The sequence below is a fragment of the Syngnathus floridae genome, chromosome 7 (assembly GCF_059516105.1).
Source record: "Syngnathus floridae isolate MCC-2025c chromosome 7, RoL_Sflo_1.0, whole genome shotgun sequence".
Classification (NCBI taxonomy): Eukaryota; Metazoa; Chordata; class Actinopteri; order Syngnathiformes; family Syngnathidae; genus Syngnathus; species Syngnathus floridae.
This window is the reverse complement of record NC_142419.1, coordinates 15428626-15448757: the sequence shown is the minus strand read 5'-3', so window position 1 is coordinate 15448757 and position 20132 is coordinate 15428626. Positions and strand designations below refer to the sequence as shown.

Sequence of the window (20132 nt, the reverse complement as noted above, 5' to 3'; positions counted from 1 at the left end):
GTTTTTCAAACACAAAGCAACTTTTCGTCTGACGATTGTGTAACGTGATCGTGTGATACCGTAGATCCGGGATGAACCTCCAGGATGAACCTCCGGGATGAAGCTCCAGACGAACTTCCTCCTCCTGTGTGGGTGGAGGATGCAGGCGACGGGGCGGGGTCGTCGTCCCAGCTGGAGCTCGGCCCCCTCAAAGTTCCATCTGGGAGGTTGGAGTGTCTCCGACCCGTCCCGGTTTGGTGGCAGACATGCATCCCCTGGGCAAGTCGTGGCTGCTCCTCACCGGCTTTGTCATCTTCTACGTCATCTACCTCTTGTTCGGTGGGCTGGTTTTCTCCAGCCTCGAGCGACCCGTCGAGGAGCAGCTCCGTCGGGACATGGACGCCCTGAAGCAAAGTTTTCTCAACCAGAGCTGCGTGTCCGCCGCCGCCCTGGATCACTTTTTGGACCAGGTGCTGGCGGCCAACAGGTACGGCGTGGCGGTCTTCCCGAACGCCTCTTCTGACACCTCCAACTGGGACTTGACCTCGTCCATGTTCTTCGCTAACACGCTGGTTACCACCGTGGGTGAGTCAGGCAAACTTTTTTTTTTCTTTTTAATCACCTTAACCTTCCTCCTGCAAACTTTGAACTTCTCGAAAAGCACCAAGAAGAACCTTGGTGGAGGAAACTCCATTTTGACCAAAAGTTGCCACGTGGGTTCTTTTTGTTTCGTCACAATCGTGGGAGAAAAAAAAGAAAAAAACACGAACTCGTGAGACCTTCATGCTCAGTAGTCCTTCAAATGCTTTAACTCGCGTGTTCTTTGTGTCATTGAGCGGGAAATATAAATTGATTTTAATCGTAGTAATTGCACTCAACATCTGGGACTATGAATTGAAACATTCTGTGATTTCCGATTGTCACTGAAGGCAACACTATATGATCTCTATAGAAATGGTATTGTGCAGGTCGGCTCTATTCAACTTTTTAATAGATGTTTGAGAAGATAATTTTGTTTTATGCAGGTTATGGTCATACTACACCGCTGTCGGACGTGGGCAAGGTCTTCTCTATCGTGTACGCGCTACTAGGCGTGCCCTTCACCATGCTTGTCCTGACGGCGTGCGTGCAGAGGCTGATGTACCCTCTGGTGGCGGCCCCCCTCAACCAGCTCCAGCGTTGCGGCCTGGAGGCCCGTCCGGCCGCCGCCTTGCACTTCCTGTTGTTGCTGGCGCTGGTGCTGCTGATTCTGTTCGCCGCTCCGGCGGCCGTCTTCCGTACCCTGGAAGACGGCTGGTCCTTCCTAGACGGCTTCTACTTCTGCTTCATCTCGCTGTGCACCATCGGCCTGGGGGACTTTGTACCCGCCGCCAAGCCTCAGCAGGATTTCAAACAGCTCTACCAGGTTGCCGTCATGGGTGAGTTTTTGAGGTCAGAATTTCTCGACCTTTTTGACCCCAGGGGGTGAATAAAAATCCTCAAGATGCACCACTGATCAGAAACTGGAGGCTGGTGTCACACGGACTTGCGAAACAAAAGGGCAGACTTACTCGTGACTTCCTGGCATGCGTTCTTGAGAAATATTTATATCTCCTGTTAAGATGGACATGACCATCCAATTTCCTGTCAATCAGTCAAACTGGTTTCAGCATGTGCTTCTCGAAGCGACTGCTCTGTTCATGGCTGATTCTTTGTTCTTCAGAGCGGGACGTGGCGTCACATGAATGCCCGGGTGGCGGCGGCCCTCTTCTCCACGTCCATCTTCTTTAATTTAATCAGAGTGAATGCTGAATGGTTTTTTGTCTCCAAATGTACCGTTTTTGACAATTATGAGGGACATGTCAATTGATTGTCTTTGGCTGGGTATCGTTGGATTTTGCGTTGAACAGGCTCGGATCTTCTATTCTGCATAGAATGGGATTTAAAAAAAAACAAAAACATGAGACTAGAAACTAAAATCAGGACAGATTTTGAGCGAATGCTATTCCTGGAATGTCTGTAAAAGTAGCTTTGCTAATGTTTGCATTGAGCAAATATTTGAGTTGGGACTATTTGACTGGGAGTTTTTTGGGTTGATTTCCTCACGTGTTGGAATCTCATTTGGATAATGTATTAAGGGGTATCACTGTTACTTTCAATTGCTTCAAATCGGACAAAAAAGTGAACTAATCCTCCGGCCACTGTTCACTCTTGGTCATAATCCCTTGGTCTTTTAATGGCTGCTGGGTTGTGGGCGGAGCTTGTTGCTTGCATGTGACCGCATGGCCTTGAGATCAAGAATAACAGACCTTGTTATTGTCACCTTTGGCATAAATTTCTCTTATGAGATTTAAAGGAGACATTGTTTTAGTGTGTTGAATACAAATTGTAGCAAAGTTCAGTACTCACATTTAATTTTTTTTTTCCCATCATGCTTTGCAGTCTACCTCTTCATGGGTTTGATGATGATGTACCTTTTGCTGCGCACCTTCCACAAGATGGCCGACCTCCACGGCCTGACCACCTTCCTGCAGTTGCCGCGTTGCGAGGAGTCCGACCAGGATGAGTTCCGCGAGCCCATCGTGGAGAAGGGACACACCGCCGCCCAAAAGCGACCCTCGTATAATTCCATCGGCGACCGGTGACACGGGAATGGACGCTCTCCCGAGGATCTGAAGAAAAAAAAAAAAAATTTAATGAGAAGTCTTGACTTTTTCGGGACGATTTGAGGTATGCAATTTTTCGATGAACTTTCAAAGGAAGCCTTGCATCCTCAGGACGGTCCCTCTGATGCCAAAGTATGTTTTTCATGTTTGTTTTTGATTTTTTTTTTGCATTTCACAGCTCCTTATAAAATGTTCATGATGATTTAGGGCCAAATACTTCAAATGTTTAACACTTGAGGCACTTTAATGTGCATTTTAAGTGAAATACTGTATAGTTGTTTGAATTGAATGCAGATTGGTTGGTAATAAAGATGTTGAAATAAGTATTGATTGGTGGTGGAAGGGACAGACTAGACAGTATTTTCATTATCACATTTTACTAAAATAGTATGGTGAAAAATCAATTACAAATCTCATCTTAAACAGGAAATACAAAGTGGACATTTTGCCCTTTGTTTTAAAACAAGCATGAAAAATACGAGTGAAAACAAAGACCTGTTTGAGGCTTACTGAAACTTGTAGGTTGTAAACACTTGGTGTCAAAAGACAAAAAAAAAAACTCAGTGGCGCATATTAACAGTTAAAGATGTCGATTTAAACACTTGGTGTCAATGAACAACAAAGTAATGCATCCTAACAATTACAAAAAAAAAAAAAGTGCAGTTATTCCAGCAAGGAAAAAGGTCTGAGATCCTTTCCAGGAACGTTTGTGAATACGAAACAAAAATTGTAAGACATGCTTGATAAATATGTGACGAAACTTTTCTTCACGGAAGACTCCACGCGTTTTAGTGTTGACACTTGTCAGCTCAGGTTCGTCCGGTAACAGATTCATAAAGTTGCTTCATTGTCCACGGGCAGATGACAAGACTATGGAATGCTCAAATGGCTTTACATAATACTTATCAGCATTAGTATCAGACACCCTGATACCCTCTCAGGATTCGACCAACATGGTCATCAAGTGCTCAAGATCCAGTCCGTCCCTGAATGAGGTCGGTGGTGAGCTAAAGGACGAGAAGGACGGCAGGCCCTTGGCACTGTGGTACGGGAGGTATTCCCTGGAGAGGCATTCATCATTCCTCAGGCCCAGAATCCCCATGTCCCTCTCCAGCTGGGATGTGTCTATGTCCTGGAACATGTCCTCAGCTGTGACATCCTTCAGGTAGCTGGAGCGCGCCGCCTCCACGCCGGCCTCCCACTCCATGGGGTCCTGAGTCCCTCGGACCTGCTGCCTCGGCCAGACTCCGCCAGCGTCCGAGCAGGCCTGCAGGTTTTCCAGGGACCTGAGGGCTGCCCGCGGGGACGGCAACTGCCCGCTCACGTCCAGGCTGGAGTCCAAGCCACTGAGGATGGACGAGATCGCGGGCGAAACGGCGAAATCAGGGTCAGCGGACAGAGAGCTCCAGTCCTCCGTGTCATCAGACGACGCACAACCAGATGCCACCCGCTGGCATTTGGCGGGGGACGGCAGGTCATTCACGCTGTTGGCTATCGGTTGCTCTGGCGACGGATGGTCGGGTGGAAGAGGCGCCCGGATGTCAGGGGAGGACACTCGACACGCTTCCACTTGCCGCAGGGTGTTGCTGATGAGGACGGACCGCCGCAGGCTGGGCTCGGGCAACTCTTGGTCCCGCTGATACTTGTGCAGGGAGACGTTGAACACAAACTGACGTTGACGCTCCCACGCGACAGCGCTGCCGCCACCCGGAGACTCATCGGAGGACTCCGACTGGAGCTTGCGCTTGTGCGTTTTCATGATCATCTTCACACTGCAGGAGAGAAAAAGTGGTTCAATTATTTTTGGATTAATTAAGTGTTAATTAGGAATTCAGTCATTTGGAAAGAAATCCAAAGTCACTTTGAAAATCATGGGCCAAAACATCAACAACTTTAAATAAAAACGAACTCAGGGTGAAACTACTCTAATACACATTACTGTGCAACATGTGTTGTATTTGAGTCTCACAAACACATTCGTAGACACATTATAGCAAGATGCTAAAGCTAACATGGCTACCTATAGCACCTGCCCCGCCAAAAACATCCCAAATGTTACTTTTTCAGTGTTGTTATGGATTAAATAGTTGTTTTGAACCATTAACGTATATGCGGGGAGAACATTTAAATATGCTTGCGTCCAAATTTGCCTTTTTTTAACAAAAATAAAACGCAAGACTTAAAAGAAAAAAAAATCTGTGTTGCGGTATAAATGACGTCATTGGGTGCGAGTTTTACGTACGCAGTTGATAAAAAAATTACTCATGTTTACGTAACTAAAAGGTTAACTTTAAACGTATGGAAGGAAAAAAAACGCGTCAAAGTTCAAACACCGACCTGTTGCTTCTCCAGCTCCAGCTAACATTAAAAAGTGTTCATTAACACTCACTCTCTTCCTCGCCTCATAAGCAGCAATGTTGAACGTAAAAAATAAATACCGTATATACGCGTCGGATTTTAAACTTTAAACACTGCCACCATTTTCTTGCTTCCTCCTTCTCCCGCCTACGATTTAAGCAAAAAAAAGTCTGAGTATTGGAGAGGTGCATCATGGGTAATGTAGTTTTAGCATGGCGGGCATACGGTGGACGTTTTTTCAAAGTAAAATAAAAAGCTGTAAAATGGGCGTTCAAGACGATAAAAATCACACTCCGCGTCAACGGTACACATATACAGACAAAATTAGTGCTTTTCTACCGTTGTGTTTGTTTAACTGGCGTGTTTCATTACAAGTTGAGTTGCCGTAATTCCAACACGATGACATCATCGATGAGGAGAGACTCCCATGTGCTTCGCCGTGTTAAACTTTAATTTAAAACGAAATTAACGCGTAGATATGCGCTTCAATTCATTAACATATCGGTAACAAACTGGCAATAACTAGTACAAATAAACTTTTATGAACTTCAACACGTCAACGGGCGGGGGTGGGGGGGCAACGTCTTTCGTACAAGATGACAGGAAATACAGCATTTAATATTTAAATGTGACGATATCTTACCTGGAATAAGAATCTTAGTTGCTACAAAACCAGGCGGAAGCCGTAAAAATAGTGAATATAGTGAAAATTTGGCTATTTCAATTTTAAAATCCGCTGTTCGACCTTTTGCCACATGAAACTCCTTCAGCCAATCAGTGAGACAACTTTCCGCCGGATGTTAATCATCACAGGAATTTCAAAACAAACGTTTAAAGCCTTTAAAAGTTTTGAAATCACCTTGATTGTGAGTCAAACAACATTTAATTACAATTTTCTGATTGTAGTACATTATAAACCAGCTTTTTGGGGGTGAAGGAATTGTAGTAGGTTCGTTATGACCTCACCAGATTTTATTTTGAAGGGAAGATTCAGAGGGCGAATTTCGGTAGTGCGTATGTTTTTCCTGGGCGTGATTTTGAACTTGGCGGGAGTTGCGTAATACGTATCGATAGTTGAATTAAGCGATTAAAGCGCGACATCACGTATTTAACACGTAATTCAACGGCTAATGTTGCTGTTATAAGTATAACGTTTATATCACAGTTGGACGAAATAAAACGTGGTGGCCTTGTTTTGACGACTCATGCGCAACAAACGGAAATGACGCACGAACTCCTAGCTTCGTAACAAACAATAAAAAAACTTTCGTAATACCGGAAGTGTTTACGTTCTGCGTACGATAGCATTTGATCATATTGTATTTATGACAATTTACTCAAGTGTTAAAAAACTTTCTTTTCTAAGTAAATAAGGGATATTCATGTACTTATGATTTAGTACAATTACCGCTCAAAGGATTATCCATCGTCTTCGGAACCGCTTACCAATAACAGAAAAAACAGTTACAGTGTCTTTTGAGGAGATGCTCGCAGTGCTGGTTTTTAATAACTTAGACAACATTGAGGTGACACTACAGTAACAGAACAACAGAGTCACACGTCCTTGTCCAGTCCGTTTAAATCCCGACTAAGGTGCACTTAGGAAACACGACCACTTTTTTTTTCTTTTCTGTCTGATTCAGAGTCAGGGGATTTGTTCACACCTAGGCGACAAAGTGAATTCTCTATAACAAAAACGGTAGAAAAAAAACAGCATCCGTAAAACCTGCAGCTTGAATATAAAATATGAGATGCAGAGAATCTACATTTAATGGCCAGAGGAAGGGACTTCATCATTTAGTTTTGGCTTGACTTTACCAAGCTAAGAGCATAAAACAAGCACAAATGATGTTCCAAGAACTTTGGGTATTGAATATACAGTAACTACAGCACTGGCTTTTGTTTTTTTTTTTCCTGCGACAAATAATTGCAGTTATTTACATTTCATTCCAGTGGGACATCTTTCTGTAAGCCAAACTATTGCTGCGGCCTGTAAAAAAAAATAAAAGATAGTATAAACATCCTTAGAGCTCGTATGGAACGTCATTTGAGCCTTTATTCAATATCTAGCGTGAACCACTTTAAGTACAACTGCATGCTACTAGTGAGGCAATACTGCACTAGTTGACACCAGTGTGCTATTAGTTCTCGGAGTGAAGCTGAACTAGCACACAGACTAGTATCATATAGTTGTTCGACAAGTTTGTTGATTGCCTTAGTAGTGAGGATAAAGCCCATACTAGTACAACATGGGACCTTAATGTGGAAGTCGTATTTTTTTTGCAATTTTTTGTGCCCCCACTAATCTAAACATGGTATAATGATTAATATTTGTAGAATATGAATTAGCCAAAAAAAAACCATCTGATTTTAGCCTCAGGGTGCTGCCATTTTGTCCTGTACTGCCACCTGCTGTCGACCAAAATTGACACCACAGTGTCCATGGGAAGATGACCTCAAAAAAAAATAATTTTGTATTAAAACCAAAACATTGAAAGGGGGTGTCGCAATTATATCATTTTTTTTAAAGCCTGAGCTTGAGTGATAATTACTGAATGAAAATTGACCGTCCATTTACCAATCAGACTAATGCAAAGTGAAATGAGAGCTCCCCTTCTACCTGACATCTTTATGGTCGTCGGGGGGTGGCATCTATCCTCTCCGCTTTTTAAGGCGTCTGTCTCAGCGTGTCAAACTGGGCCTCCACCGACCACCGCAACATTCCTCCTCCTTCATTGAGAAAATAGAACACTATATTTTACAAGTGGACTAAAATGCAACATCTATTATTTTACAAAGAGAAAGTGCACGGCCGGGCCACACGCTATATACAGCAGTGTCGAAAAGTCACTTCAAGTCAGGCGATCCAGAGTGCGGAGGCCGGGGGCCATAGAACAAGTGCTGCGAGAAGGAAAGCGAGGCTCGAGGGGAGAGTCAGGTCCGTGATAATCGTGTGATCACCTGCTGTTTTTTTTAATGGTCACAACAACCTGTTTGGATGGAGGGGATTGCTGGAACTAGCCTTCTAGTAGCTTGGTGGTTGGTGAAATAATTTGCATTAAATTATGTTGTACCATTTTACAAAGTAGGGACCGGTCGACCGATAAACAAACTTAATAAACGAATTACAATTGTTAAAAGCTCAGCGAAAGCTTTGGGAAAATGTCTCCCCTGGACCTATAAAGTTTGGGAACCCCGGGTTTAGAAAGCAGAAGCCACGAAGAACGGATCACGAGAGCGGACTGTTGTGGACAGAGTTTAACGAGTCTGACTTGGCCTCTTTGTCTTCCTCTTCCTCGGCGTGCAAGGGGCCGTTGTGTTTGTCCTGCCCACCCGCCGCTGCAGCGTCCCGGGGCGCGCCGCCGCGTGCGGCCCCCTCAGAGCTCCCGTGTTCGCTTTGTCCTCCTCGCTCCTCGTCCCCAGCGTCACTGTCGTCTTTCGTCTCCTCCGAATCCTCTTCCTCCTCCTCCTCGTCTGAGTCAATGCGGTTGAGTCTTTTGCGGACGGGTCGGTCCTCCTCAGAGGAGGACTCCGATTCGTCGGACTCGTCCTCATCTTCGTCCATGGAAGGTCTTCGCTTCTTCAGCATCTGAGCCAAACGCTTACGCCGCTGTTGGGACAACATCTCCCGTCTCTTCCCTCTGCCCATCTTCTCCGGGTCATCGTCCTCTTTACCCGTCCGCCGGACGTCCCTCCTTTCGTCGTCGTCTTCTTCCGAAGTTTTCCGTCGACGCCTTTTCTTTCTGGCCTGGCTGTCGTCTTCTTCCTCCTCCTCTTCCTCCTCCTCTCGGTCGTGTCGCCTTTGCTTGGCTTTGAAACGGCGAGCGCGGACGTCATCCTCTTCTCTTTGTCTTCGCTGCTTCTCTCGCTTCCTCTTCCCCCGATCGCCTTCATCCTCTTCCTCAGAGTCCCGTGAGGATGACGATGCTGGGAGAACAAGTATGATGATTTTAAACATTTTAAAATACACATTGGAAATTATCTTGATAGACTTGGGCACATTACAACTTGCGTCCAAATCCAGTTTAGGAATGAAACTAGTGTAAACGGACGACTTCCTGTACTTAGGTTTACGATTTCTGTGGGGAGCACTGACCGTCACTGTAGTCGCTGGAAAACCGTTCCTTACGCGGCCGTCCGCGCTGTCTCACTTCTTTCTTTTTGGCAGACGTCCGCGAATTGTCTGACGACTCCGACGTCTCCCGGTAGTTGACCTGCTGCCGCTGGCCGCGCCTCAGCCCGCCGCGGGCTTTGTCCGACATGTCGCTGTACTGATCGGAGTCTGTCAAAGAAAAGCGCGTGAGCGTATTTGAATCCTGCGGCTTCGTGAGATCCATGAGACTCACCTTCGTCGCTGCCCTCTTCCTCTTCCTCAGAGGAATGTCTCCGGCGCCGCCGTCCGGGCGGCCTCCCGACTCTGTGTTTGGTCCTGCCGACTTTGTGTTTGGCCACTGCTTTCGCTGAACGTTTGGGCCGCGTCGCGCTGTCCCAGCTGGCGCCGTCCTCATCGTCATCGTCGTCGTCGGCCCCCGAGCCGCCGAATTCTTCCTCCTCAGAGCTGAACAAGGAAAAGTCAGCAAGATACAGTTAAGAATAATCTTAACGAAAAAAAAAGCAATTCATTTAAAAGTGTATAGTGTAAAATTCGTACATATTGTATTTAAATAATTAATACATGAATGATAATAATATATTAATTATGGTATTAATTAAAAAATATATGTTATAACTTTTTAAATAGATTTTCATATCAGACAATTTGATTGACAAAACTTAAATATGACTAAATTAAGAAATGTTAAATATCACAAGTCTTGATAATGTAATTGCGAGATGACAATTGACAGCCTCGCTCTAAATGTGCAGTATCGTGCAGCGATGATGTCACCTGTTGCTGAGCGTGAAGTCGTCTTCACTCTCCGCCGCCGTGCTGTCGCTCTCCAGGTCGTTGAGACGCCGCCGCTTCCTGTTTTGCGCGGCAAGCATCATGGGCCGGCGGCGGCTCGCCGTGCCGTGTTCAGACAAAGCCCCGTCGGCGGCGATGTCGCGGCCTTCCCCTGACATCGGCAGCATTATTATTTTTTAATTAAAAAAACATTTGTTGAAACAAAATGAGGAAATCCAGCAAAAACCACCAGCGAGTGAAAGTGGACCACCTCACCAGTGTTGTCGCCAACGTCTTCCTCGATGGCTTCGTCGATGGCGTCGTCAAAGTCGTCAAATCTGAAGCGCGAATGGTCACGTTTCGTTTTTAGACCACAAAAACAAACTATAAACACATTCGCCAACATCATCAGTCACCTGTAACTGATGTGCTTCCTCGTTCTGGTTGACCTCCTCCCTAGATTCTTACTCTTCTTGGCATCCTTTTTTTTGGGTGTCTTTTCATCTTCCTCGTTTCCCTGCTAGGACACAATAAAACTCGTCAGTCTCCATTGCAAACTTGAAGGCGTCCGTCATTTTGCTGTGGACTCACGGGGATGATGTTCTCCACGCTGATGCCCACGTACACCAGCCGCTCCCGTCTGACACAGAGAGATGTGTCATTCCATCAACTCGTTAGTGTACGTGTGTGTGGTGTGTGTGTGTGTTTACCTCCTCTCAGCACGCTCTCGCTTCTTCAGCGCGCTGTCCAGGTTCAGCAGCTGCTCTTCCAGTCTCTCGCACAGCAATTTCTGCAGTCACAAAACATGGGATATTAGCAGCACAGCTAATGAGTTAGCATCAATACAACCATTTGATTGGCCACATAAACTTGTGTCAATGTTGACACCACAGGCACAAAGGACATATTTTGACTTACGTGCTGGCAGGGCGGGCAGAACCACTCGCCATCAGGGATGAGCATGAGCGGCGGTCGGAGACAGGCTGTGTGGTATCCGCTGTCGCACGAGTCGCACAACAGAATCTAATGATGACAAATGAGCTGAAGCGTCAACAAACCTCCAGCGATGACATCATTCAGGCGAAAAAAAAAAAAAAAAAGGTGCGTACAAGTTCCGGGTGGTTTGGAAGGCCGCAGTGGGTGCAGGCGTCCTCCTTGGGAACGTCCTCGGACTGGCAGGAGTCGTCCGAGTGGCTTCCTCCTTCGCTGGGCTCCTCGCTTCCTCCAGCTTTAATGGCCTCATCTTCGTTGTGTTTGTGGCGCTTGATGTTGGACCAGCGGGGGTGCCGATGTCTCCGTTTACCCTGAACATGTAAAAAAAAAAAAAAAAAAGCAGCGGTGGAGAGTCATAGATTAGATTTTTTTTTTCCCCCAGTCAGATTTGAGTGTTCATGTGTTGCTATGTAAGTGCAATCTGCCCACGGAGTGTAGAAGAGGCTACGTTACCCTGCGCTTCCTCATTTGGTCGACAGCTTTTGCTTTTCTGTCTACGCTGGCACCGACGCTCTGTTCTTCATCGTCGTCTTCTTCCTCCTCCTCCTCCTCTTCTCCTTCCACTTCTTCTTCTGCCTCTTCGCCCTGCTTTTGTTGGCCTTTCTTTTTTTTCGGGCTCTCGGCCGCCTTGGAGCTTGGCCTGTGAGGTTGACACGGCAAATGTGCACTATAAAACACGGAACGGCTAATCAAGTTCTGCTTTCTAGAATTTCTGTGGAGAACTTTTAATGACAGGTGAGGAGGGTGACAAACCTGGAAATCCTGGCAGACCTCCTGAGGGAGCCCTCCCCCTCCGACGACTCCTTCTGCTGTGCCTTGGCCTTCAGCTTGTTCCTGCGATGAGGCGGGATCTTAATTTTCAAGCGAATTCCTTCCTTCTGGAGCTCCGAGGAGGCTTCCTCTCGTGGCCGCGGCTTCTCCCCGGCACTCTTCTCGCTTGACTGATCCGGTAGCTCGCCATTGACGCCGTCGTCTTCCTTTAACTCTGCTTGCACTTCTCCTAAAGTACTGACATCCATCAGGTGTTCATCTTGGCTTGCTTCTTTTTCCACCTGAGGTTCTTGTGTGCCCACATCAGCGGCTTCTCCCGGAAGGACACTTTCATCGGTTTCTTTGTCGGCACTTGTGTCCGCGTCTTGGTCGCCGCGTGCGGTCTCCACGACGATGGGCTCATTCCGCACCAGCACCGACTGGCGTCCCACCTCCAGGGTTCCTGCGCATTTCAAATGTCAAAATTCCACACCTAGTAGAAAGCGATTGATCTTAACTGTGAAACTTGCAATTATTGACAGCGAGCTAATTTTCCAGACCCGAAAAACGAATGAGATAAAAAAAAATTTTGCATACTTTCCGTACTTGCGTTGGAACCCTGCAGGTTCTTCTCTTCCTCTGCCGCTTTGCAGCCATTCGCTTCGTTGGACGTCGGTCCACGGATGACCCCCACGTGATGCGACACAATTGATGATCTCCCGTTAGTCAGCTCGGGATGGTTTTGCACCGCCGCCGCTGCCGACTGACCGCCAGCTGGTGCTGATGTGTCCTTGCTTTGTATGACCGAGGGATTGCACACTATGATGCTGCTGCCGCTGCCGTTGTTGTTGTTGAGGTGGTTGTCCTGGTAACTCTCGGCTAACTTCAGCTCTCTTTTTTTCAGCGGTATCTTAGCCTGTTGGCTGCTCCTGACTACGGCGCGCTCTGCCTCTTCCTCCTTGTTTGCGTCCTGCTTGGGCGCCGACGTCATGACGACAGACACATCCCTGCAATCTGATTTGATGACGGAGGTGATGGTGCTCACGTGGTTATCGATAAGAGGCGCTTGATCGCTGGTCTCCTCCTTTGCCTCCTGCTTGATGCTCGCCGTCTGCTCCGTGTTTCCCGCTAGAAGCAGGCAAATTTTTCCCAACAAAAATTCCTTTTTTATTTTAATTGTATAGGAGTGCTATCTACAGCAATCCTTGAAAATGCCATACAACATTTTTATAGCAAAACGGAAAAAAAATAAATAGTGTCATGTTGCTTTAAGGTTGCTTAGATCCCATTAACCTTACCTTGTTGAAGGGGGTTCTCCTCTTCTTCAACCTTCACATCGTCAGCAACATCCTCTGAGGTCTTGTGGAGTTTGCCGTCTTCATCTACTTCGATGCCACACGAGAAAGAATCCATCAATTGACTTGTGCGTCACATTAATTTGTGGTTTCAATATTTTTGGGGGGTAACTTGAAAATATTAAATATTATTTAGTCACTTACCTGATTCTCTGTAAGCAGGACTGCTGCTCCCGGACTCAGCCAGTTTCTCCTCTTGGTCCTGGTTCAGGTTGGGAAAGACTTGGGCCTTTAGGAGCTCCAGAGCATCAGCCAGGTCGTTGCGAGTCCTGAGGCGACCGTCGGAAAGAACGCACAGGTTGAGAGAAACGCAAATGGGATGGCAAAACCAGTCTTTTGGTTCCAGTACCTGACGATGCACCTCCAGGTGGAGCCGTCCAAGTCGTCCTGCTCCTCCGTGTACAGCCGGATGTTTTGCTCCTGGTCCAGCTGTAACCAGTACATCAGGCCTTGCTTGTCCCGCCCGATGGGCTGCAGGCGCATCTTCTCCGGCTCCTCCTCATTGATCACCCCTTTGAACTTCAAGTTCTCGTCAAACTGGCACTCGCAAAGATACTGCGAAAACACACAACAATACGATCGATTCCCATCGTCACAAAAACTTTTTCCCATCACATATTTATGTATATGGTGAGACGGGCACACAATCTTTGAGAGGTCTGATTGCAACACTATCCTCCAGTGCACAATTTGAAGATGAATGTCATACTTTGAGGATGCTGGACTTGCACTCCATGGACATGTCCTGGTAGCCGTTCTGTTCCAGCTCCCATGCCCAGGCGCTGTTCAGCTCCTGGCAACTCTAGAAGAAAATCAACATCAGATTTGGAAGCCTCACTCTAGCGCAGATCACGAATCAACTTTGGACCGACTGCGTGCTTCACTTGCTTTGGCCAGGTATTTTTCCCAACGCTCCGTTGTAACCGTCTTGCCGAGCTTTCGGAGCAGTTTCACGTGAAGATCTACGAGAGGTTTGGGAACTGAAAAAGAAATGGAAAATTACTGAAAATTCAAAACTTGAAAAGTATGCACACATGGTCCACTTGTTTCGACTACTTTCAACAAAATAAACGCTATGATTTGACAATTAGACGATAGATGGAGAGAGAGCGAGGGAGATACAAAGAAAATGTGATTTCAGACTGTCGCCGAACTGAGCTTCGATGTAATTGATTATAACATAATAACAACAGTAAATTTAAGTGCAACCAAGCAGATAGATACTTCATTAAAACAATAAATTTAAGTAGATATTCCACTGTGGTTGGAAGTATTGTCGTAAATCGCGTTTACGGCGTAGCGCGACATTTAAATTTTCAATTAAACTACTCGATTTACAAAGCAAGCTCAAGCAGTGTATAACATTGAAGTAACACTTCCGTTACGATTTATTACGCCAAAAACATAACAATAACCATAAATTCAGCTTGTTTCAACTCTCAGCATCAATGCTAACTTCAGGAGCTAGTTAGCTGTGAAGGCCCCTACTGCGCATGCGTACATTTGACAGCCAGCGATTCTCATCTACTGTTTTTATCTCTATCCTCTTTTCTTTCTTCAACCGTGACGACTACAAAGATGTAAAACAAACAAGCACGGTTGAGGTTGAACGTCAGCTTAAAATTCAGTTCCTGTTGCCTATAGCCGCTGAATTAAAGCAAAAAAGTACACCTGACTCGAGTCGGAGGAGCTAACCAGACTCCATCATGGCTACCTTCTCTTATTCACATTTACACATTTAAAGTCTTCCTGTTCCTCGTCTTCTCTTTAACACACATTAATCTTCGTCTCAACACTTGAAAATAACAATGGACTCCAGTGAACCGCTAAATAAAACTCGTTGCCTTTTTATTTCCACGTCAAAATGAGAGTAAATGTTTTTAAGGGGCGCTAGCTTCGTGTTAGCTTCGACCGTTCCTCCGCGTTCAAACTTGAGAACTTGTTTTGGGATTGCTTGTGTGTCAAATGGCGCTAGACTGAAAAGCAGGACTAAAATGTCGCCATGTGGTGCAACGTCCTAAGTAGACTGGTGATGTTCACCAGGGCCAACACATCTTCCTCACCGTCACCATCCTCGCGATGATAGTGGTGATGGTGCCCGGGTGCCCCCCTTCTCCTCCTCCTTCTCCTCCTCCGAGTGTCGCAGCTTTTCCGCCACTTCTTCCCTTCGCCACAATATTGACAAAAATGAGCCTCTCACCTGACGTCTTATCGCGTAGGTAGTCCTCCATTTGCGGGAACGTCATCTCGGGCAGGTCGAGGACGGCTCCGTAGCGCTCCAGGAACGAGCAGACCTCCGCGAAGCTCGGGCACAGCGCCGGTTCGGAGCTCCTGAGCAACGCCGGAGCAGCCATCTTTCCAGGCGGACTGAAGCGGGAGGGGAGGGCCGGCCGCGGTTGGGAGGGATGCGAGTCAAAGGGAATGAATGGGGCACACGGGCGGGCAAGGCAGCGGTTGTAGAAAGACTACAACTTCCGGATAAGCTTTTCAGAATAAACCTACAAGCCCCAGAAAACAGTTTTTGTGGGCTGATTATTTTTACATTGATAGCAAATCTATAGCGATATTTCTGGTGTGTGATTGTAACTTGACTCCAAAGTGAGACGTTCGGAGTGCTAAAAATTTATCGCGATAGAAAAACAGCAGCAGCAATCCTTCTTGTTTTTTGCCTTAATTAAGCAAGCGCGCACAATAAAACAATATTAAACTGCTCAGTGTAAAGTCATTTACGTTTCCGTAGCATAACAACGTTTTAAATTAAAAGTTGGTGTTATGCAGCGCGTCTACAACGTAGAAAAATAAATACAAAAGCAATATATTAGAGCTCTAACAGTTGTGTGTGTCTTACCCAGAATCTTTAAAATTCCTTTAAACAATACTTGTCTTTCTTCATCCTAATAAAGTAACAATTTAATAAACCCTGACAAATAAATCAAATTGCGGGTTCAGCGCGCTGGTGGTTTGGAGAACTTTTCGATGAAGGCATCGCCGTAAAGAATACCGGAAGTGATTTCATAGTGAAAGTTATCTTTTGTTTCAGCTGTTGTATGTCGCCGGGCACATGTTCTTCTTTAACTCAGCCTAGTTAACTCTAAACGTGTAAACAAAGTCATGTAAGAGTAGTAAACGACTTGCAAAGAGCGGAAAGGTGAGTTCTCATTCATTTCGCCGATTTTACACATTTAAACTAGCCGATTTTGTTAATTAATTTTCAGGAAGTAATGAGTGATCCATTCAGGTACATTCTGCAAAAATTAATATTAAAAACTTTGTTAAGATTACCGTGAATGCAACTTGTATTAGTTCTTGTCGCATCTTGTGTTGTGCTTATTTTTAGCCTGCAAGCAGACAGCTGCACATGCAATTGTGCTGCAGGCATTTTTCCAAAGTTTTTACTAACTCACTATTAAATACACAGTGATTGTACACACTATTGATTCTGAGGGAAATTACATTGATTACGATCGTTATTACGCTAGATCTTTTTGTTTACTTTACTGATCACGCAAGAAATTAAGGAAGTTTTCTTCGCGCGATGTTTGTAAACACACACACGGTACTTCACGAGATGACTGTCGCATGTTTTTCAGATCACAAGTCATGAGTCATATTGGGCGTCATGTTTAGCAAGTTTAACCACACATCTGGTAGTCTGCATACCAGTGTCAATGATTGTCTTATGACATGTTTACCATAATAAAAAGCTGCAAGTCGAAAGTCATAAAATAAATGCCAATGTCTTAACTAGTGTATTAATAGCACTTATACAAAACAAAATGGAATACCTCAAAAACTACTGCCCTGGTTGGCCAAAATGTGCACACCAGAAGGAGCCACATAATGTCCAAAGCATAAATCCAAACTGTTTCACTTGATATAAATCTAAGATGTTTTGATTGTATTCTTCCTAATTTTTATCCCAGAGCGTGATCATGGCCATCGCCCACGTAGCCACCGAGTACGTGTTCAGCGACTTTCTCCTGAAGGATCCCAACCAGGCTCGATACCGCAGCGTACGCACCGAGTTAGCGGTGGACAAGATGGTGACCTGCGTGGCCGTGGGCCTTCCTCTCCTCCTCATCTCTCTGGCTTTCGCGCAGGAAGTATCCGTCGGTCAGTGGCGTCTCAATCTCCAAGAACGAGAAAAAAGCATGCATGTCTTCACAATGGGGAATTGGTTACAGGGACTCAGATTAGCTGCTTCGCTCCCAGCAACTTTTCATGGAGACAGGCGGCGTACGTCGATTCGTACTGCTGGGCGTCCGTGCACACGCACACGTTGCCTCTGTGGTTGCACAAGGTACCCGCTAGCTTACGCGGTCACACTCGTGCTCAGACTGACACGTGTGTTTCGGCCACAGTTCTTCCCGTACATCCTGCTGCTGGTGGCCATGCTGACTTACAGTCCGGCATTGTTCTGGAGGTTCTGGTCGGCACCGTTGCTCCAGTCGGACCTTGGCTTCATCATGGAGGAGCTGGACCGATGTTACAACCGAGCTGTCACGCTCGCCAAGCGAATGACCACCGACGCTTTGCAGGGCGCCGACAGGTACTTGAAAATCTTTCTCCTTTTCACTCCGACTATTCATCACCGTCGTCTTAAAGTTGCAGCGATCCGACGGAGGGCTGCTTCAACTACCCATTGGTGGAGAAGTTCCTGACGACCAAGCGTTTCTCTCACGTGCTGCTGACCCGCTACCTGCTGTGCCGAGGTCTGACGTTAGCCACGTTGCTGTGCGCTTGCCTCTACCTGGGCTACTACCTGCGCTTAGCCTCACTCACCGACGACTTTGGCTGCACGCTGAGAGTGGGCTTGCTGGTCAACGACTCCACTGTCCCGGACAAAGTGCAGTGCAAGCTCATCGCCGTGGGAGTCTTCACGCTGCTCAGGTACGTCCAACATGAAGAGGATAGAAACAGAGATTTTCAAAGTATGATGGAAACATTCTTCTACCAGCCTGGTCAACTTGATCATCTTCTCTGGGCTGATCCCCTTGGTGATCTACGCCAGTCTCCGCCCCCTTCTGTGTCATCGGTACGCCCACTTCCTGGAAACCTACCAATCGTTGCCCACGGTGAGCGTCCTGCCCACCCCCACCGGCCAATGGGACGACCTCTCCCTCTATCTGCTCTTCCTGGAGGAGAACATCAGCGAGCTCAAGTCTTACAAGTATATCAAGGTCTGAACGTGTATGACGCAAAATTCGAAATATCACTTTTTAATTTTAAGTCCTCATTTTGTTTCCACAGTGTCCTATGTTGTTCAACAATGGCTTCCATTACGTTCCATTGTGTAGCACTTTTTGTTTTTTTGCCCCTATGACATTTAATATCTTGATTGTGTGTAGGTGCTGGAGTTGCTGAAGAAAGGAGGAGAATGTTCCGGTGAGGACTTTGACGCCATGGGTTTGCTGCAGACACTGTGTCTCGTCAAGATGGACACCGTGGACGCCAAGAAAGCCGCGGCCAAACCTGACCAGCTCGTCATCCACGAAGAAGAGCCGAACAAGAACAACAGCGCAAGACGCAACAAGCACGAGGATGAAGGAACGGTGGGAACCGAAATGCAAGGTACGATGCTGGACAGGAAGTTTATTTTGACAGAGTGAGTTTTATTTTGAAAGGTCTAAGAATAATTTTTTCCAGAGTTAACGCCTTTGGTCCCTGGAAACGGCGATGTGACGGACGGCAAAACAAACAGCGGAGGCGGGGCTCTGCGGCAGCGGGCCATGTGATTGGCTGTCTTTCCCGGCAAAACTGCATAACGACAGATATGCAAATATCCATCCAGCTCATTTGCATGTTGTTTCGAAATACTTTGTGTTTGTGCTGCTTTAGCTTCTTTATTATGGAATGTACCGCTCTCAATAGGATCACATGACCATTTCTCCCATCCATAAACTAATGACATTATCAGAATGAGACTTGAATTTTTATTTACTCTGTTTTTCGATTGTTAAAGTATATTTCTTTGTGTGTAATGTCAAACTCATAATGCTAGTTTGACTCTGGATATACTGGAATAATGTAAAAATAATAATAATAATTACAATGGCGGTACAAAGGATTAGTAACACTAGAATGGATTATGGTGCTACATATCACTCAGCTGTTTTGGTGCATCTTTTATACTGGCCACATGAATGTAAAATGGACCCTAATGAAGTTACTTGGGATATTTTGCATTAAACTTTATTTTAAAGTGATACCATTTGTGCTTTGTGTTGATTTATAATGCCTTTCTATTATGTTGTCCGTGTAACGAATATGGGATGGTTAAGGATCAAATTATTTAAATAATTCATTATGAATTAGTTAAATATTTAATGATTAATGGCAGCGTAAATCTACTCCCAGCAGTACAATCAACCGCCACTAGGGGCACCACGTTTCTCTTTTGTTTAAGAAGGCTTAAACAAATTTTAAAAAAAAACTCAAATCCTGCCACACTTAAGAATATCATCAGATAGACGAGATAAGCAATAAAAAAAACTCAAAAGAGTAGTCTGTACATGAATTGATGTTAATGTGCCAAAAGGTGAACCAACTTAACTCCTATTCCCCCAAATTTATGCACCCATATTTTGTACATTGGTAAATTACACTCACTGATTGTCTGGATGAGCTGGGAGGCGGCTTTGAGATGTCTCTGCAGTGGCCATGCAGGAAGAAGTTGGCAAAAAAATTGAAAAAGGCCGTGTCCGTCCTCGCTTGGGTCCTGGGATGGATTCTGGCGCTCATTCGTCGAGGTCCGGGTTCCGTAGACCCGCAGGCATGACCCACAGTGCTTTCACAACCAAAGAAGAACGAGCACGTGGCAGGTGAGTCTTGTATTAGAGTCCAGACGTGCCCATGTGCTCACCTGTAAAGTAAACAAAGGTGAAAGGCCTTGGCCTCCACCCCAAACTGATGACATCATCAGAATGAGACTTGAATTTTTATTTACTCAGGTGATAAAAAAGGGCCTGAGGCAGTGCAGAGCTTCAAGAAGAAAGTTCCAGGAAGCAAAAGAGGAAGTGGTTCGGCTTATAAACTCAAGAAACCCGCCTCCCGCTCAAGGATAGGCTGAATGAGGCAATGTCAGCCCATATGCAAATAGTTGTACATAATTTTTTAAATCTAATCCAATCATTTTCTTAATATATATATTTTTTTATTCCGGCATTA

General features: G+C 45.7%; 4 protein-coding genes and 3 long non-coding RNA genes across 20 annotated transcripts in view; 2 read left to right on the top strand and 5 right to left on the bottom strand.

The window, feature by feature from the left end:
* LOC148395547 (uncharacterized) overlaps nt 1–728 on the bottom strand; it is a 56471-nt gene extending 55743 nt beyond the window's left edge. The window contains exon 1 of the long non-coding RNA XR_015859450.1: nt 60–728. This is a non-coding gene — a long non-coding RNA (uncharacterized LOC148395547). The remainder of the gene's footprint in view (nt 1–59) is intronic.
* On the top strand, nt 141–2947 carry kcnk6 (potassium channel, subfamily K, member 6). The gene is made up of 3 exons (XM_088380933.1): nt 141–564; nt 1005–1397; nt 2401–2947. Exons 1-3 carry the CDS (start codon nt 246–248, stop codon nt 2601–2603), a joined length of 915 nt encoding a protein of 304 aa, XP_088237059.1. The 5' UTR covers nt 141–245; the 3' UTR covers nt 2604–2947.
* A 37-nt stretch (nt 2948–2984) lies between these two features.
* sertad3 (SERTA domain containing 3) lies at nt 2985–6064 on the bottom strand. 3 transcript variants are annotated; one of them, XM_088380937.1, is made up of 2 exons: nt 5949–6064; nt 2985–4396 (listed from the first exon to the last, which is right to left on the bottom strand). In XM_088380937.1, the coding sequence occupies exon 2, from the start codon at nt 4387–4389 to the stop codon at nt 3562–3564; it is 828 nt and encodes a 275-aa protein (XP_088237063.1). In that variant the 5' UTR covers nt 4390–4396; nt 5949–6064; the 3' UTR covers nt 2985–3561. The 3 variants fall into 3 exon arrangements, with proteins under 3 accessions (XP_088237063.1, XP_088237061.1, XP_088237062.1); XM_088380935.1 differs by lacking the exon at nt 5949–6064 and adding an exon at nt 5626–5785; XM_088380936.1 differs by lacking the exon at nt 5949–6064 and adding an exon at nt 4962–5223.
* Nucleotides 6065–6452: 388 nt separating this feature from the next.
* Nucleotides 6453–15957, bottom strand: rsf1a (remodeling and spacing factor 1a). Of its 9 annotated transcripts, none has more exons than XM_088380915.1 (20): nt 15814–15957; nt 15166–15332; nt 13854–13945; nt 13675–13767; nt 13315–13520; nt 13110–13234; nt 12909–12995; nt 12208–12738; nt 11614–12073; nt 11314–11527; nt 10977–11171; nt 10786–10890; nt 10578–10657; nt 10459–10507; nt 10284–10387; nt 10144–10205; nt 9871–10039; nt 9329–9540; nt 9079–9264; nt 6453–8909 (listed from the first exon to the last, which is right to left on the bottom strand). In XM_088380915.1, exons 2-20 carry the CDS (start codon nt 15317–15319, stop codon nt 8212–8214), a joined length of 3822 nt encoding a protein of 1273 aa, XP_088237041.1. In that variant the 5' UTR covers nt 15320–15332; nt 15814–15957; the 3' UTR covers nt 6453–8211. The 9 variants fall into 9 exon arrangements, with proteins under 9 accessions (XP_088237041.1, XP_088237048.1, XP_088237047.1 ...); XM_088380922.1 differs by lacking the exon at nt 15814–15957 and having other exon boundaries at nt 12208–12580; nt 12656–12738; nt 15166–15521; XM_088380921.1 differs by lacking the exon at nt 15814–15957 and having other exon boundaries at nt 12208–12316; nt 12380–12738; nt 15166–15520.
* On the top strand, nt 15707–19171 carry LOC148395542 (pannexin-1-like). 4 transcript variants are annotated; one of them, XM_088380929.1, is made up of 8 exons: nt 15948–16113; nt 16889–17078; nt 17150–17265; nt 17327–17514; nt 17577–17855; nt 17923–18145; nt 18314–18536; nt 18612–19171. In XM_088380929.1, the coding sequence occupies exons 2-8, from the start codon at nt 16898–16900 to the stop codon at nt 18698–18700; spliced, it is 1299 nt and encodes a 432-aa protein (XP_088237055.1). In that variant the 5' UTR covers nt 15948–16113; nt 16889–16897; the 3' UTR covers nt 18701–19171. The 4 variants fall into 4 exon arrangements, with proteins under 4 accessions (XP_088237053.1, XP_088237052.1, XP_088237055.1 ...); XM_088380928.1 differs by having other exon boundaries at nt 17571–17855; XM_088380927.1 differs by having other exon boundaries at nt 15707–16113; nt 16889–17514.
* LOC148395543 (uncharacterized) lies at nt 16526–17859 on the bottom strand. The gene is made up of 2 exons (XR_015859452.1): nt 17748–17859; nt 16526–17667 (listed from the first exon to the last, which is right to left on the bottom strand). It is a non-coding gene; the product is annotated as an uncharacterized LOC148395543 (long non-coding RNA).
* LOC148395541 (uncharacterized) lies at nt 18557–20030 on the bottom strand. Its single transcript, XR_015859451.1, has 2 exons — nt 19575–20030; nt 18557–18722 (listed from the first exon to the last, which is right to left on the bottom strand). It is a non-coding gene; the product is annotated as an uncharacterized LOC148395541 (long non-coding RNA).
* Between the last annotated feature and the right edge of the window lie 102 nt (nt 20031–20132).